This window comes from Stegostoma tigrinum, chromosome X, assembly GCF_030684315.1.
Source record: "Stegostoma tigrinum isolate sSteTig4 chromosome X, sSteTig4.hap1, whole genome shotgun sequence".
Taxonomy (NCBI): domain Eukaryota; kingdom Metazoa; phylum Chordata; class Chondrichthyes; order Orectolobiformes; family Stegostomatidae; genus Stegostoma; species Stegostoma tigrinum.
The window spans coordinates 6,887,294-6,904,590 of NC_081404.1; the positions used below are offsets into that span (position 1 = coordinate 6,887,294).

Here is a 17,297-nt window from a genome sequence, read left to right on the forward strand (position 1 = left end):
GTGAGTGTATGTGAATGTGTGTGTGTGAGTGTATGTGAATGAGTGTGTGGGTGTGTGTGTGTGAATGTGTGTGTGTGAGTGTGTGTGTGTGTGTGAGAGAGTGTATTTGAATGTGTGAGTGTGTGTGTATGTGAATGTGTGTGTGTGTGTATGTGAATGTGTGTGTGAGAGTGTGTGTGTGAATGTGTGTGTGAGGGAGTTTGTGTGTGTGTGTGTCAATGTCTGTGCATGTGACTGTGTGTGTGTATGTATGAGTGTATGTGAATGTGTGTATGTGTGAGTGTATGTGAGTGTGTGTGCATGTATGTGAGTGTATGTGTGTGTGTCTGTGTGTGTGAGTGTGTGTGTGTATGTGAATGTGTGTGTGAGTGTATGTGTGTGTGTGTGTGAGAGAGTGTATGTGAATGTGAGAGTGTGTGTGTGTGAGTGTATGTGAATGTGTGTGTGTGTGAGTGTATGTGAATGTGTGTGTGTGCATGAGTGTATGTGAGTGTGAGTGTTTGTGTGTATCTGTGAGTGTGTGTCTGTGTGTATGTGAGTGTATGAGTCAGTGTGTGTGAGTGTGTGTGTGCGAGTGAGTGAGTGTGAATGTGTGAGTGTCTGTGTGTGTGTGTGTATATGTGAGTGTATGATTGTGTGTGTGAGTGTGTGTGTGTGTGAGTGAATGTGAATATGTGTGCGTGTGAGTGTATGTGAATGTGTGTGTGTGTCTGAGAGTGTGTGTGTAAGTGTAGGTGTGTGTGTGTGAGTGTATGTGAGCGTGTGTGTGTTTGTGCAAGTGTGTGTGTGTGAGTGTGTGAGTGTATGTGAGTCTGTGTGTGTGTGTGTGTGTGTATGTGAGTGTATGTGCGTGTGAGTGTGTGTGCGTGTGTGTGAGTGTGTGAATGTGTTTCTGTGTGTGTGTGAGTGTATGTGAGTGTGTGTGTGTCTGTGAGCGTATATGAACGTCTGTGTGTGTGTATGTGAATGTGTGTGAGTGTGTGTGAGTGTATGTGTGTGAGTGTGTGTGAGTGTATCCGCGTCTGTGAGTGTGTGTGAGTGTATGTGTGTCTGTGAGTGTATATGAGTGTATGTGAATGTGTGTGTGTGTATGAGTGTATGTGAGTGTGAGTGTTTGTGTGTGTGTATCTGTGGGTGTGTGTTTGTGTGTATGTGAGTGTGAGTGTTTGTGTGTGTGTATCTGTGGGTGTGTGTTTGTGTGTATGTGAGTGTATGAGTCAGTGTGTGTGAGTGTGTGTGTGTGAGTGTATGTGAATGTGTGTATGTGTGAGTGTGTGTGTGTGTGTGTGAGAGTGCATGTGAGTGTGTGTGAGTGTATGTGAATGTGTGTGTGTGTGAGTGTGTGTGTGTGTGAGTGAGTGTGTGTGTGTATATGAGTGTGTGGGTGTATGTGTGAGTTGTGTGTATGAGCGTGTGTGTGTGAGAGTGTGTGTGTGTATGTGAATGTGTGTGTGAGAGTGTGTGTGTGTGTGTGAATGTGTGTGCATGTGAGTGTGTGTGTATATGTGAGTGTATGAGTGTGTGTATGAGTGTATGTGAGTGAGTGTGTGTGTGTGTGTGTGTGTGTGTGTGTGAGAGAGTGTGTGTCTGTGTGTGAGAGAGTGTCTGTGTGAGTGTGTGTGTGTGCGCGCGTGTGTGTGTGTGTGAGTGTGTGTGCATGTGTGTGTGTGTGCGTGCATGTGCGCGCGCGTGTGAGTGTGTGTGAGTGTGTGTGTGTGCGCGCCCCAAGCCGGAGCTGACACTGATCCATAGCACTTTCGTTTTGCCCCTGGCTGTAGCTGCATTTTATCGCCGCCCTTCACCAATCGGCCTCAGCCTCACGGCTGACACTACGTTCTGCGCTGCACTTTATTCTGGTCAGAACGGCATCGTTCCCTCCATCCGGCCCATTCTCATTCAGCACGGGCTTGATGTCCAGCACAAATAGTTAACCTTCCTCAATCTGCATTCCACGCACAAACCTTTTGATGTTGCTTGTGTGCTGTCGATGCATGTGTGAGGATAACGTGATTTCTTTCACCATTGCTTGCCATTTCTTTAAATCCAAACGTGGAGTTGCTCGATTTCCAAACTCTGACTTTAATGTTAATTGTTGACAAATCCTTGCCTTGCAGTGAACAACAAATTCGGCTTAAGGTGCAAAAATTGCAAAACGAACATCCACCATCACTGCCAGTCTTATGTGGAGTTTCAAAGATGTTTTGGCAAGATTGTAAGTCTCCCGTTCTCTTCACCGTCTACTCTCTTAATGACTAATCTCTGATGACTTTGAAGATCCAGGTCTCTGGGGTTATGGAGGTGTTGAGGGAGATACCTCAGAGCCAAAGGCTCAGTGCTCTAGGGGGACCCTCCATGCTTGGGATTCAGAGGGCAGGGTCACTGTGCTCAGGGTCAGAGGGCAGGGTCACTGTGCTCAGCGTCAGAGGGCAGGGTCACTGTGCTCAGGGTTACTGGGCAGGGTCACTGTGCTCAGGGTCACAGGGCAGGGTCACTGTGCTCAGCATCAGAGGGCAGAGTCACTGTGCTTAGGGTCAGAGGGCAGGGTCACTGTGCTCAGCGTCAGAGGGCAGGGTCACTGTGTTCGGAGTTAGAGAGCTATTAGTTTGGTTGATGGATGTGTTTGGTGAATGGCTAAGGATGTTGTGATGCCATAGTGCCTTGTTTCTCTACACTCTCTCCGCCCTGTGAATGGTCAATGCCCAGACTCCCCATGGCAGCAATGCTGATAAAACATTAACAACTTCAGGTTACTGTCTGTGCGGTGGGGGCAGTGTATAGTTAGTGGGAAAATGAGGAGAAACAGAAGTAATTTCTCACTCAAAGTTGTCCAAAGTTTTAACCTGCATTGATTTTTCATATCTCACACTTTCAAATCATTACCGTCTTCTGTTTTGCTTCTCGTGGCAGTACGGTGGCTCAGTGGTTAGCACTGCTGCCTCACAGTACTGGGGACCTGGGTTCAGTTCTACCCTCAGGCTGTGTGGAGTTTGCACATTCTCCCCGTGTCTGTGTGGGTTTCCTCCAGGTGCTCCGGTTTCCTCCCACAGCCCAAAGATGTGCAGACTAGGTGGATTTGCCATGTTACATTGCCCTGTAGTACCCAAGGATGTGCAGAGTAGGTGGATCGGCCATGCTAAATTGCCCGTAGTGTTCAGGGGTGTGTGGGTTATAGGGGGATGGGTCTGGGTGGGATGCTCTGAGGGTCGGCGTGGACTTGTTGGGCCGAAGGACCTGTTTCCATTCTCTAGGGGTTCTGTGGTGCTTGTTATTGATCCAGTGTTCATACTAATGCCCTCTCTAACTTGAGATATCTTTTAAATCTAGCCCCCTGGCTTTCGAAGAGCATACAGCTCACCTCTCTACAGTAACCAGCAGTTTGCCTGTATCAAGGAACTTCTCCCTTTCTGTAAGTGGATCACTCGGAAACAGGTCACATTGTGCATGTTGCTCATGAGAGGGGTTTTGGGTAAGTGCTCTGTTCTGGTGTGCCACTTCAACTACTTTTGCAAGTGGCATTTTATTTTGAACTACACAGTCTGGCAGTGGGCACAGGGGCACTTTTTAAAGGACAAGCTGATTCACCTGGAGTCCGTGCTGTAAGGAATGAAATGCAAAGCCCCTCAGAGCCGTGACTCGAGCATTAATGAACCAGATGGGTTTTCCCAACAATCAGCAATAGATTCACGGCCATTATTAGTCTCTTGATTCCAGATGTTTTTTTAAAATTAGAATTCAAATCCCACTGTCTGCCGTGGCTGGATTCAAACCCAGGTCCACGCAATATCACCTGGGGCTCTGGATTAACAGCCCAGCGATAATACCACTTGGCCACCACCAACATCCTCTCTTGCCTGATCTGGGTTGGGAGCTTTAGAGAAGTAAGGAAATAAAAATGGGAGGTGCTTCACAAAGCCAAACTCAATCCAGTTCAGCAAATTAGAAGCAGTATTATCAAGCCACAAGAACAGAGTTCACCACAAGATGTGGCGTCCATGTTTGAACCAAGTCAATTTGATTTGCTTTATTGTAGTCACATGTGCCTAAGTACAGTAAAAAGTTTTGTTTTTGTGAGCAGTATGAGCAGACCATAGCAAACAAGGACATGCAGATCTTGAGGTGGTTCGACAGAGTGAGGCATAAGAGGTATGGGAGGTTACAGCTGTACGGGAGCGATCATCTTGAGCAAGGTCAACATTATTTGAAGTTAGAGAGGCCCACTCATTAGTCTAACAACAGCAGGGAAGAAGCTGTTCCTGAGCCCGTTGATGCATTTGTTCAGGCTTCTGTATCTTCTGCCTGTTGGAGGAGAGCATTGCTGGGATGGCAGGGGTCTGTGATGATGTCGGCAAGCCTTTCCATGGCATCGAGAAATGTAAATGGAGTCCATGGATGGGAAGTTGGCTTGTGTGATGGTCTGGGCAGTGCAAACAACTGTCTGTAGTTTCTTACAGCCCTGGGCAGAGCAGTCGCTGTACCAGACTGTTATACACCTCAATAGAACACTTTGTGTGCTGAGGGTCCTTATAGACACGCCGAATTTCCTAAGCTGCTTGAGGAAGAAGCGGCATTGTTGTGCCTTCTTGACCATCACAGCTACGTGGGAGATCCACGAAAGGTTGTTGGCTATTGTCACTCCTAGAAACTTGATGCTCTTGACCCTCTCCATCTCAGCTCTGTTGATGTGGATAGGGGTGTGCCCTTCTCCTTTCTTCCTGAAGTCAATGATCAGTTCCTTCGTTTTACTGACATTGAGAGACAGATTGTTATCAATGCACCATAACACTAGGCACGCTATTTCCTCCTTGTATTCTGTCTCATCATTTTTCCACATCCGACCTTCCACGGCAGTGTCATCAGTAAACTTGTAGATGGCGTTCGTACAGAATTTGGCTACAGAGTCATGGATGCACAGCGAGTACATTAAGGGGCTGAATATGCAACCTTGCAGGGGCGCCAGTGTTGAGGGTTGTCGTGGAGGAGGTGCTGTTGTCTATCTTCATTGATTGCAGTCTGTGGGTCAGGAAGCTGAGGATCCGGTTGTAGAGGGCAGAGCTGAGACCAAGATCACAGAGTTTTGAGATGAGTCTGGAAGGGATAATGGTGTTGGAGGCACAGCTGTAATCGATGTGTAGGAGCCTGACGTGGGTGTCCTCGTTGTCCATGTGTGCCAGGGATGAGTGCAGGGCTAGGGATATAGTGTCTGCCATGGACGTGCTACGTCGGTCAGCAAATTGCAAGGGATTGAGGCATGCTGGGAGGCTCGAGTTGACGTGGGCCATGACTAACTTCACAAAGCACCTCACGATTATATACAGTGGGAGAGGGGATGGACTTTCCACAGTAACTATGCCACTCCTCCCGATCTTCTGCTGCAAACCTTCCAAAAAAACCCCCTCGATTGATTTAGGAGGGCAGACTGGTAGCCAGCAGTCCTCCTCGCCTGAAGTCTGCCCAAGCCACAGAGCAAGTGCTCAGTCAAGAGGATCGTCCCTTGTTACACAGACCGACAGAGAGTAGGAAGCGGTGTTCCACAGGGATTCGAGACTGGCACCATTGGTTGGCACCGTTTTCATCTATAATTAGTTTTGTTCATGCCCATGCCCTATCAAAATGCTATGGATTTGAATTCTGAACCAGAGAAGTTATATTAAAGCATACAAAACAGATTGGATAAGACCACTTGGCCACTCTGTATGACCATTGCTGATTGTCCTTCTCAGTACCCACTTCCCAATTCCTCCCCATGTCCTTTGATCCCTTCAGCCTTAAGAACTAAATTAACTCCTTCTTGAAAGCATTCACCTTTAGACTGAGCCTTGTCTAGCTCTCACTTGGAGCATTGTGTTCCATTCCAGTCTTTAACTGAAATCACTCCCCAGGGGCCGGTATCCCATCACCAAGTCCCCATTTATTTACACATGGAGAGTCCCTGACACCGATCCAGCTTCCTCAGAGCCAGCTCTCTCAGTGAGCAGAATCTGCTATTAGGCCATAAGACAGGAGCAGAAATTAGGCCATTCAGCCCATCAAGCCTGCTTCACCATTCAATCATGGCTGATAAATTCCTCAACCCCATTCTCCTGCTAACTTCTGGCCCTCCTGTTTATATCTGTTAGCCAGGGCTCCCTGATTGGGCCAGGTTAACAGCTTCAATCAAGAAACTCATATTTTATGAGGTCCATCTGGCTGTCCTCATTACAGTCACTGCCCATCTCTCTTGGCTGTTATACCTGAGCCTCTGCACAGTTCGAACCTCCATTTTATCCAAAGACTACAGATTGGTTAGGATGATGCTGGAAGAATTTGTACATCAGGGCAGATTGGGCAGTGGGGTGGCTCAGTGGTTAGCACTGTTGCCTCACAGTGCCCAGGAACCGGGTTCAGTTTTACCCTCGGGCAACTATCTGTGTGGAGATGGCACATTCTCCCCGTGTCTGCGTGAGTCTCCTCCAGTTTCCTCCCACAGTCCAAAGATGCGCAGGTGAGGGTGGGTTGGCCGTGGGAAATTGCCCCTAGAGTGTGCAGGGACTGTAGATTAGGGGGATGGGTGTGGGTCAGTGTGGACTTGTTGGGCCGAAGGGCCTGATTCTATGGAACAAGGTGACATCCCTATTTTTCTCGAAATGACAAGTGACTGCGTTGAGCTGTTTGAGGGTGATGACCATGTTTTGATGGCTGTTGAGAGATACTTCTGCCTGTGCGTGAGGCCAGGAATAAAGGCTACAGATATGAATACTATAATAGGCCATAAATAAACCTGATCGGCGGATTTGGGAGAAACGTATTTCCCCAGCAACCGTAAGGCCATAATGCATAAGAGCAGAACGAGGCCATTCAGCCCATTGAGTCTGCTTTGCCATTCAATCATGGCTGATACGTTTCTTAACCCCATTCTCCAGCCTTCTCCCCACAACGCTGGATCTCCTGAGTCGAGCACCGATACACCTCTGTCCTAAACTCACGCAATGACTTGGCCTCCACAGTCACGTGGGGCAATGAGTCCCGTAGACTCCCCCCTCTGCCTCTGGCTGTAGATGAGATTGAGGAGACTGGGAAGCTTTGAGAGCGAAGCTGGATACATCCAAGGCAGGAAGGAGTTACAGGAGACTGAGGGTGGGGACAGAGGGCGAAGGGGGTTTTTGTGCACAGGCTCAGGCAGAGCGGGGTATTCGGGTGGAACGCCTCTGCGTGGGGCTGACACATTATAACCAGGTGCTGATTTGATTTTCTCTTCTTTCCGCAAAGCTGTGGCAAACCGCTCAGACCCAGTCTATGAAACACTTCGAACGGGAGTCGTGATGGCAAACCGTGAGAGGAAAAAGAACTCTGAGGATAAGAAAAATGTAAGTGACCAAGCCCAGGACAGTGCTGGGTGGGAGGGGCTGAAATTGCACTCTCTTGTAGCTGCAGGCCCTGGCACATGGCGGGCATTGATGGGGTTTGGGTATGCTGGAGCTTTCCACTGGCAGCCATGCTGCTTTGACTGGGGCTGCGCCAGGGCCGTTAGCGGGAGAAGCACGGACGGTGCTCAGTAGATGGTTGGAGCGCAAAAGGTAATTGTGCTGGAGCTCGTTACCAGCTCACATTACAAGGTCAAGACTGGCACCATGGGTAGAACATGTGCCCAAAAGGCATGTGGAGCCACAGGGATAAAGACTGGCCGCTAGGCCTATTCACCACTGGAACACAGTGGACTGGATATTCCTGATTCTTGTGTCCACGTTCACGGAGTTTGTTGGCTGGTCTCTGTTTTGCCTTTTCTTCTTCACAGAATTATGCTCCGGCCTATTCATTTCCTGGAGGGAGGCGTTCGTTCTGTCATCCTTGTGGGGTTTAGTTCAACTTTTCTTCCTTGTGCCCCCGCCCCACCCTCCCCCTTTCCCTTCTCCAGACCTCGGGCCTTCCCCTCAGACGCTCCGTTAGAAAGCGGGTCCCGAGCAGGGGTTGAACTGCCAGCGAAAGCAGGAGCGCCCATCTCATCGGAAGCTGGCGATGCTCACGGATCATTCCCCCCACCCCGGCACCCCCCCCAACCCCTCCACCAGGTATGCATCTGCAAGCCAGCGGCAGCTCTGAGCAATGTGGGAGGGGATGTGTTGCTGGAGACGTGGCCCTCGCCATTGCGGCAGTTGTGGGGCTGTACAGCACCATCCACCTCCAACCCCTCAAGGCGTTTGTACAGCACTGTCTCTGAGCTTGACTAATCCAGGACAATCCGTAACGTCCCATCTCTCGTGGGGAAGGATACAAGCACCTGCAATTTCTGTTCAAAAAACCAAAAGAGCCACAGATGCTGCATATCGAAAACTTGAAAACAGAAATTTCCCTTTTGCTCGTCCCTTTACAAATGCCAGCGTCCGCTGACTAAAAAGACCCGTGAATATCCCTGTAGTTGATGGAGGAGCCAGCAGAAAGCCATCAGACTCCATTGGCTACTGGGGTGGCCGTTGTGTCGAGTGTAGGAATCGAGGAGCACCCAGCCCAAGCATCATGTGTTCCACCATCTGAGCATTCGGAGAAGGAGGACATGAGGGCTCGGGAAGGGGCTGGAGATGAGCCAGGGCACAACAGCCAATATCCCCTCGAAAATGACCTGCCCATACCCAACTGGTAGCCATTTGATGAATGTTTCCGGGTTAACTTGCCCATGGGCTGACCTCAGAATTTGCTTCTGCACCATGAGTGCAACATGAAAGGCCAGGCGTGTGCTGGCGCATGCATCCATGATGTTGTGCTTCATGGTGATTTATTGTCTCACTAACTGGCTCTTGTACTGAGGATCTCCAATGGCCTGGTCAAAATCCCCAGCCAAGATTACAATGCTGGCATCTCATGGCATTCGATGTACCCGAGGTCCTGTTCTGTGGCTGCCTCCTTACCTCCAGAGGCATAGTTCACCCACTGGTGCAATGCCAGCCACAGGCATGGCACACACTGCTGTGTGGCTGTCAGGACCCTTGTTGGCATCAAGCTCAGGACAAGTCCTTGAAGTGAGCCAATTGATTGGCAAAGGATAGGGAGATCCACCAGCTCCCTGAGCCCCTGCTTTCTGTAGAAGAAGACAGCAGAGTTTTCCCTCCTCTTCTGTTACTGGGCTGTGGGTATCATTGGCACATTTATTGCCCGTCTCAAACTGCCCGTGGTCTGAGTGCCTTATGCAGCCATGTCAGAGTTGCTGTGGGACTGGTGTCATACGCAGGCCAGACCAGGTAAGGATGGCAGATTTCCTTCCCTAACGGACGAGTGCAGGGTTTTTTTTTAACAACTGATGACGGTTGTCATGGTCACCATCACTGAGGCTGGCTTTTGATGCTTTGACTGAGTTTAATTTGTCCCACTCAGCATTCAAAGCTGCATCGCACAGTGTTACTAACTCTGAGGGTGCTCCACACGACCTGAGAGGGGCCAGTGAACTGAACTTTTCGAGACCTTTTATTTCTTTACTTTTTTAACTTTTTCACCGAAGAACATGTACCTGGGTACCTTTGTGCCTAAGGTGGTACCGTAAGTGGCAACTTGGAGACTTTTCACTGCACTAGTACATGTAACTTTGAAGCCAGTTCTAATTCTGAATGGATGGTGTGCATAAAAGGGTCTTTTATAGGTGGCATAACAAAGTGTAGAGCTGGATGAACACAGCAGGCCAAGCAGCCTCAGAGGAGCAGGAAAGCTGACGTTTCGGGGCCTGGACCCTTCTTCTGAAAATTTTCTTCAGAATTTCTCTTGTAGGCCTCAGGGCCTCTCCCTGCCACATTAACCGACCACTGCTGCTGTTGGCACTGCTGAAATCAAGGCCCTCTGATTGGGCCCAGCAACAGGGTCCCCTGCCCAAAGACCCTATCAGCTTCTGTCATCAGCCCCTGTCTGTAAAATCCAGGCAGAGCTCCCCCATTGCCTAACCATGGAGATGTCAGCCCAACAGGGACAACCCTCAAGCCTCTATTGGCTCAGATAGTATTCAAGAGTCAACCACATTGCCATGGCTCTCCCATGGCTCTGGGGTCACATGTAAGCCAGACCAGGTAAGGACAGAAGATTGCCTTCCCTAAACAGGATGGATTTTCTTTTTCACGAAGAATCAGAAGTTGTTTATATGACCATGTGATTTTATTAATTGCACCTTGAGAAGGTGGGGCTGAGCTGCCTCCTGGAGACACTGCAGTCCATGTGCTGTGTGTTGACCCACACTGTCCTTCAGGAGCGAGTTCCAGGATTCTGACCCAGTGACACTGAAGGAACAGCGATATGTTTCCAAGTCAGGATTGTGAGTGGTTTGGAGGGGAACTTGCAGGGGGTGGTGTTCCCCTGTATCTGCTGCCCTTGTCCTTCTGGATGGTGGTGGTTGTGGGTTTGGAAGGTGCTGCCTGAGGATCTTTGGTGAATTTCTGCAGTGCATCTTGTAGATGGTACACACTGCTGCGACTGAGTTTCGGTGGTGGAGGGAGTGGGATGTTTGTGGATGTGGTGCCAATCAAGCGGCTGCTTTATCCTGGATGGTGTTGTGCTTCTTGAGTGTTGTTGGAGCTGCCCCCATCCAGGCAAGTGGGGAGTATTCCATCGCACTCCTGACTTGTGCCTTGTAGATGGTGGGAGAGGTTTTGGGAGTGTTCCCAGCCTCTGACCTGCTCTTGTCGCCACAGTGTCTACATGGCAAGGCTGGTTCAGTTTCTGATCAATTGTTGATAGTGGGGCATTTGGTGACGGCAATGCTACTGAATATCAAGAGGGCATAGTGAGATTGTCTCTTATTGGAGAGGGCCATCTGTCCACCCAAGCCTGCAGATCTTGTTGCATGTGGATACGGGCTGTTTCAGTATCTGAGGAGTTGTGAATGGTGCAGAACATTGTGCAATCATCAGCAAACATCTCCACTTCTGACCTTATGAAGGTCAAGGTTTTTATTGAATTCAAATTTTACCATCTGCCACGTTGGGATTTATCCTGTGCACCTAGAACAGAGGAGTAAATGACTGCAGATGCTGGAATCTGTACTGAAAACAACAAATGCTGGAGTTCACAGTTAGCTCGCTCTCTCTCCCATGGACACTGTCTGACCCACTGTGATCTCCAGAATTTGTTGTTTTCAGTACCTAGAACATAGGTTAGGGTATTCAGATTATTGGCCCAGTGGCATTTCCAGTACCATACTGCAAGAAGGGAGCTGACCATCACCTTAACAAGGAGCGATGGGGAGCAGGTTATACATACTGGGTGAGGGAGTGGTCCACGCACCCAGCCAGCGAACAAAAACAAAACTGATGGTTTCCTGAGTTAGGAGTGCAAAAGCAGGTGTGTAACCAGCCGGCTCAGAATTAGTGACAGGCTTTCAGGAGTCGGGCAGAGGGAAGGTGGGGGCAGTGTTGCTATGCTGCCCACAGAGTAATACAAACAAATTGGTGCGTGTACGTGAGCCAGTGATAGCAGAGAGATGAGCACTTGTCTTGCTAAACCACAGGACATTGCTGAAAAAAAAGGACATAACTTGTCAATGCTTCTCATCCTGCACTGATCAGGACAGTTTAATTTGGTTTATTACTGTCACATGTACCACGATACAGTGAAAAGTATTGTACTGTGTGCTAACCAGACAAATCCTACCCTACATAAGTACATCAAGGTAACAGAACAGAATGCAGAATATTGAGTTACAGCTACGGAGAAGGTACACAGTGAGATCAAATCTGATATAGGAGAGATAATGGGCCTCCCTTTTTTTGAGTTGGTCTCTCTCTGCACCTTCACTGCAGCTGAAACTCTATATTGTGTATTTTGTTCTATTACATTGAGCCATGAATATGATAAGAGCAGTGAAGAAGCTGTTCTTGAATCTGTTGGTACGTGTTTACAAATGTTTATAACTTCAGCCTGACGGGAGAGGGTAGGAAGGTATCTTTGATGATGTTGGCTGCTTCCCCATGCAGTGTAAAGTATAGACGGAGTTGATGGATGGAAGGTTAGCTTGCGTTATAGACTGGGCTGTGTTCACAACTCTTTGTAATTTCTTACGGTCCCAGGCAGAGCAGTTGCTGTACCAAGCGTGATGTATCCAGATTGGATGCTTTCTGTGGTGCTTCTGTGAAAATTGCGAAGTGTCCTTTTGGACATGGCAAGTCTCCTTTGCCTCCCGAGGACGTAGAGGCAGGCAGTGCCACAAGAATATCAAAGAAATGGGTGGGCGACATTTATGTAACTATTTCTCACAAGTTGCCCTGATCTGTGTAAATGTTTTGCAGACACACTCTGGTTCTGTGCTACCAGGACTACTCTGAGAGGTTGTCCAAATGACTACAAGCATAGCATTTGCCTCCTCACCTGCATCTTTCCAAACCATTCTGACTGCTTCTTGCTGAGGTGGGGTGTGGGACATGTCCCCCCTAATAGCCAGCAATAACACACTTAATTCTTTCTCAAAATAGCCTTGGCGAGCGTTGCCACAAAGCCTTATTTCTGCCCTGAGGGAGAAGTTGGAATGCTGCCCTATTCATTTGCTGGGTGTGCCAGGGTGGAAACTGTGATGCGCAAAGTGCTGGCATGCGTGACAGGAACGCAATTTCAGCCCTAGGGTATGCAATTGAATGGAATGGATGCCCTGGGTAACTCTATAAATCTTTCCTGTGCTTTGCAGCCTGCGCAAATGGTTGATGAAGAACTTGATAATCCCAAGCCTGGGGAAGAACACGGGTCAGGAGGTAGGTCTGGGGTCAGCAGCAGCCTTGCATGTAGGTATAAGAATATTCATTGGCATTGAATGGAATTTATCAATACACCCGCCTTTCCCCTCCAGGCGTTTTGTTTCACTAGCAGTGACAGGCTGTGCACAATCTCCACAAACTGCTGCAGGGTCAGTGAGTAAACACACTGAGAATATTCAGCTGCAGCGTGATCTTTCTTTTGGGCTGACAATATGGACTCCATCTCAACACTCTGCCATTGACTGTGACTGTCTGAAAAGGAATAACACGTGTTGGAAACAGCAACAAAACCAGGAAGACAGATAGGCTGACGTGATGTCAACAGCCCGGCTTTTTTAATGCCCCCATTGCAGATCCTGTCCCCACTGAACATCCTGTCCCCATTGAACATCCTGTTCCCATTGTGCATCCCGTCCCCATTGTGCATCCCGTCCCCATTGTGCATCCCGTCCCCATTGTGCATCCCGTCCCCATTGAACATCCCGTCCCCATTGAACATCCTGTCCCCATTGTACATCCTGTCCCCATTGAACATCCTGTCCCCATTGAACATCCTGTCCCCATTGTACATCCTGTCCCCATTGTACATCCTGTCCCCATTGAACATCCTGTCCCCATTGAACATCCTGTCCCCATTGAACATCCTGTCCCCATTGAACATCCTGTCCCCATTGTACATCCTGTCCCCATTGTGCATCCTGTCCCCATTGAACATCCTGTCCCCATTGTACATCCTGTCCCCATTGAACATCCTGTCCCCACTGTACATCCTGTCCCCACTGTACATCCTGCCCCCATTGTGCATCCTGTCCCCATTGAACATCCTGTTCCCACTGTACATCCTGCCCCCATTGAACATCCTGTCCCCATTGAACATCCTGTTCCCACTGTACATCCTGCCCCCATTGTGCATCCTGTCCCCATTGAACATCCTGTTCCCATTGTGCATCCTGTCCCCACTGTACATCCTGCCCCCATTGTGCATCCTGTCCCCACTGAACATCCTGTTCCCATTGTGCATCCTGTCCCCACTGTACATCCTGCCCCCATTGTGCATCCTGTCCCCATTGTACATCCTGTCCCCATTGTACATCCTGCCCCCATTGTGCATCCTGAACCCATTGAACATCCTGTTCCCACTGTACATCATGTCCCCATTGTACATCCTGCCCCCATTAAGGTTGCTGGAACAGCAACTCATATTCCGCTTGGGAATCCTGCAGCCCAATGGTATCAATGTGGATTTCACAAGCTTCAAAATCTCCCCTCCCCCGACTGCATCCCAAAACCAGCCGAGCTCGTCCCCGCCTCCCTAACCTGTTCTTCCTCTCACTTATCCCCTCCTCCCACCTCAAGCCCCACCTCCACTTCCGACCTCCCAACCTCATCCCACCCCCTTGACCTGTCTGTCCTCCCCAGCCTGACCCATTCCCTCCCTACCTCCCCACCTACACTCTCCTCTCCTATCTTCTCCTCTATCCATCTTCAGTCCGCCTCCCCCTCTCTCCCTATTTATTTCAGAACCCTGTCCCCATCCCTTTCTCTGATGAAGGGTCTAGGTCCGAAACGTCAGCTTTTGTGCTCCCGAGATGCTGCTTGGCCTGCTGTGTTCATCCAGCTCCACACTTTGTTATCTCGGATTCTCCAGCATCTGCAGTTCCCATTATCACTGATCTCTCGTTGCAGATCCTGTTAGTTTCATTTCTCACCCATTGTGCTGATCAGTGCCCATTGCATGAATGCCCCTGAATTCCCTGGGAGAAGGAAACAGGGCGGGCATTAAAAGGATGGCCAGCCTATTGCATCTTTCTTTTGGGCCTGCCAAGGTTAAACATTGCCCTGAGCATTTTCCCAGTTTGGGAAAGTCATGGAAAGTCAATGGAGCTTGGATAGTTCTGGGCTGGAGTTCTTCGCCCGATGCGATCCCTCCCCTTCAACCTCCCTGCGCTTGTGATCTGTGACATATATCCAGCTAACTCACTGCCAGTCCCTATTGGAGCAGCTGGGCATCGGTGGGAAGTTCGATGTGAGGACTTTGATGCCCTTGAGCAATTTCTATTCACAGGGGAAGTACACCAGATGTTCTATGAAAATGAATCAATGAAATTCTTTTGTTAAAGAGGGACATATGAGTGCTGCTGTGAAAAAAAAATCAGAACAATCCCGCCAGAGCAAAGGCAGCTGAAGTATCCCATCTGCCTACATTTCAGTCATGCGTTGGGGATCTGAGCACTCTGACAGCTTTGTGAGCCCAGGCTCACTTGGCTGGAGATCCCCTGGTGTAAGGCCTGGTATTGTCTTGTCTTCTTGCATTCAAATCCTGCTGTTCAACAACTATGAAGCATTCAAGCCACGTTTGGGTCCCCAAATATTTGGTTTCATTCTTTTGATCATGTTCGAGAGTTTCAATGAAGAAAATGAGTCAAGTTCATTTTAGTCCCATTGTTCTTCCACAGTCTCGAAATGAGCTGGTTTGCTGATCCAATGCAGCTATTAGGCTTCACTGAGAATGTAGTCTGTGTTTGTCGTGTTGACTCTAGATGGTTCTGAGCGTTTCCCGAGCATGAGGCCATCTGCCCATCCCTAAATAGCTTAGGAATAACAGTGGCGTTCTCATTCTTGCAGGTGGTGAAGCAGCAGACAAAAAAGACAAGAGTAATCCAGATGAGGGCAAGGTAACTTTGCCTGTCAGTCGCGACTTGCTCACAAGGTGCATGGGACAGATCCTCCCTACAAACAGGAAAAAGCTGACTCAGTTTCCGAGGTGCAGAAAGGAAACTGAATGTGAATGAAAATCAATGAAACCCTGGTCGCCTGAGGACACCATCAAAATTCCTGATTCCCATCAAAATTCCCAGTCCCCATCAAAAGTCCTGGACCATGTCGAATGCCCGGCCAATAAGTTTTCCTGGTGACTCCCTCGTTGCTCCCTTCTCATCCAATCACAAGCTGGCTCTGCCTGTGCTCACTGCTGCTTGCGACGTGTGGGCTGATGGTAAGAAATGTGAGAGAAGTAGTGATAGGAGGATCTCCTCACTGAGTCACAATGGGCTGAATGGCCTCTGCCTTTTCAATAACATTCTATCATTCTATATTTTCCTGATCCCTGACTGATCCAGCAGAGAGCTTCTCCTGTACCCATCTCCAGGCTGAAGCACAGAAGAGTATTCAGCATTCAAGCACTGTGCAAGGTTCAATCCCTCTGTAAAGTTCTTTGAGAAGGTGACCAAACAGGTAGATGAGAGTAAACCGGTTGATGTGGTGTATATGGATTTCAGCAAGGTATTCGATAAGGTTCCCCACAGTAGGCTATTGTACAAAATGCGGAGGAATGGAATTGTGGGAGATATAGCAGTTTGGATTGGAAATTGGCTTGCTGAAAGAAGACAGAGGGTGGTAGTTGATGGGAAATGTTCATCCTGGAGACCAGTTACTTGTGGTGTACCGCAAGGGTCGGTGTTGGGTCCACTGCTGTTTGTCACTTTTATAAATGACCTGGATGAGGGCGTAGAAGGATGGGTTAGTAAATTTGCAGATGACACTAAGGTCAGTGGAGTTGTGGATAGTGACGAAGGATGCTGTAGGTTGCACAGAGACATAGATAAGCTGCAGAGCTGGGCTGAGAGGTGGCAAATGGAGTTTAATGCAGACAAGTGTGAGGTGATGCACTTTGGTAGGAGTAACCGGAAGGCAAAGTACTGGGCTAATGGTAAGATTCTTGGGAGTGCAGATGAGCAGAGAGATCTCGGTGTCCATGTACACAGATCCTTGAAAGTTGCCACCCAGGTTGACAGGGCTGTTAAGAAGGCATACAGTGTTTAGCTTTTATTAATAGAGGGATCGAGGTCTGGAACCAAGAGGTTATGGTGAAGCTGTACAAAACTCTGTTGTGGCCGCACTTGGAGTATTGCGTACAGTTCTGGTCACCGCATTATAAGTAGGATGTGGAAGCTTTGGAAAGGGTGCAGAGGAGATTTACTAGGATGTTGCCCGGTCTGGAGGGAAGGTCTTACCAGGAAAGGGACTTGAGGCTGTTTTCATTAGAGAGAAGAAGGTTGAGAGGTGACTTAATTGAAACCTATAAAATAATCAGAGGGTTAGATAGGGTGGATAGGGAGAGCCTTTTTCCTAGGATGGAGACGGCGAGCACGAGGGGGCATAACTTTAAATTGAGGGGTGAAAGATATAGGACAGATGTCAGAGGTAGTTGCTTTACTCAGAGTAGTCAGGGTATGGAACGCCTTGCCTGCAACGGTAGTAGATTCGCCAACTTTAGGTACATTTAAGTCGTCATTGGATAAGCATATGGACGTACATGGAATAGTGTAGGTTAGATGGGCTTGAGATCGGTATGACAGGTCGGCACAACATCGAGGGCCGAAGGGCCTGTACTGTGCTGTAATGTTCTATGTTCTATGTTCGATAAACATGATATCATCCAGGGAGCTGCAGGCCTGGCCAAATTCCAATCCGAATCCTAACCATACACTTAGTCAGAACAACAACGCTAACCACACACCTAAAGCAATCATAAATCCCAACTCGAGCCTTACACCGAAGCAAATCCAAACCTCCAGCCATGACCATACACCAAATCCAATCCTA

At 48.8% G+C, this 17,297-nt stretch overlaps 1 protein-coding gene across 1 annotated transcript in view; it reads left to right on the plus strand.

Annotated features, from left to right (window-relative positions):
• The window catches only part of stac3 (SH3 and cysteine rich domain 3), a 137,976-nt gene that overhangs the window by 90,684 nt on the left and 29,995 nt on the right, over positions 1-17,297 (plus strand). Inside the window, exons 3-7 of the mRNA XM_048523284.2 lie at positions 2,115-2,212; positions 3,325-3,406; positions 7,246-7,343; positions 12,626-12,689; positions 15,318-15,367. Coding sequence (XP_048379241.1) covers positions 2,115-2,212; positions 3,325-3,406; positions 7,246-7,343; positions 12,626-12,689; positions 15,318-15,367 — 392 coding nt within the window. The remainder of the gene's footprint in view (positions 1-2,114; positions 2,213-3,324; positions 3,407-7,245; positions 7,344-12,625; positions 12,690-15,317; positions 15,368-17,297) is intronic.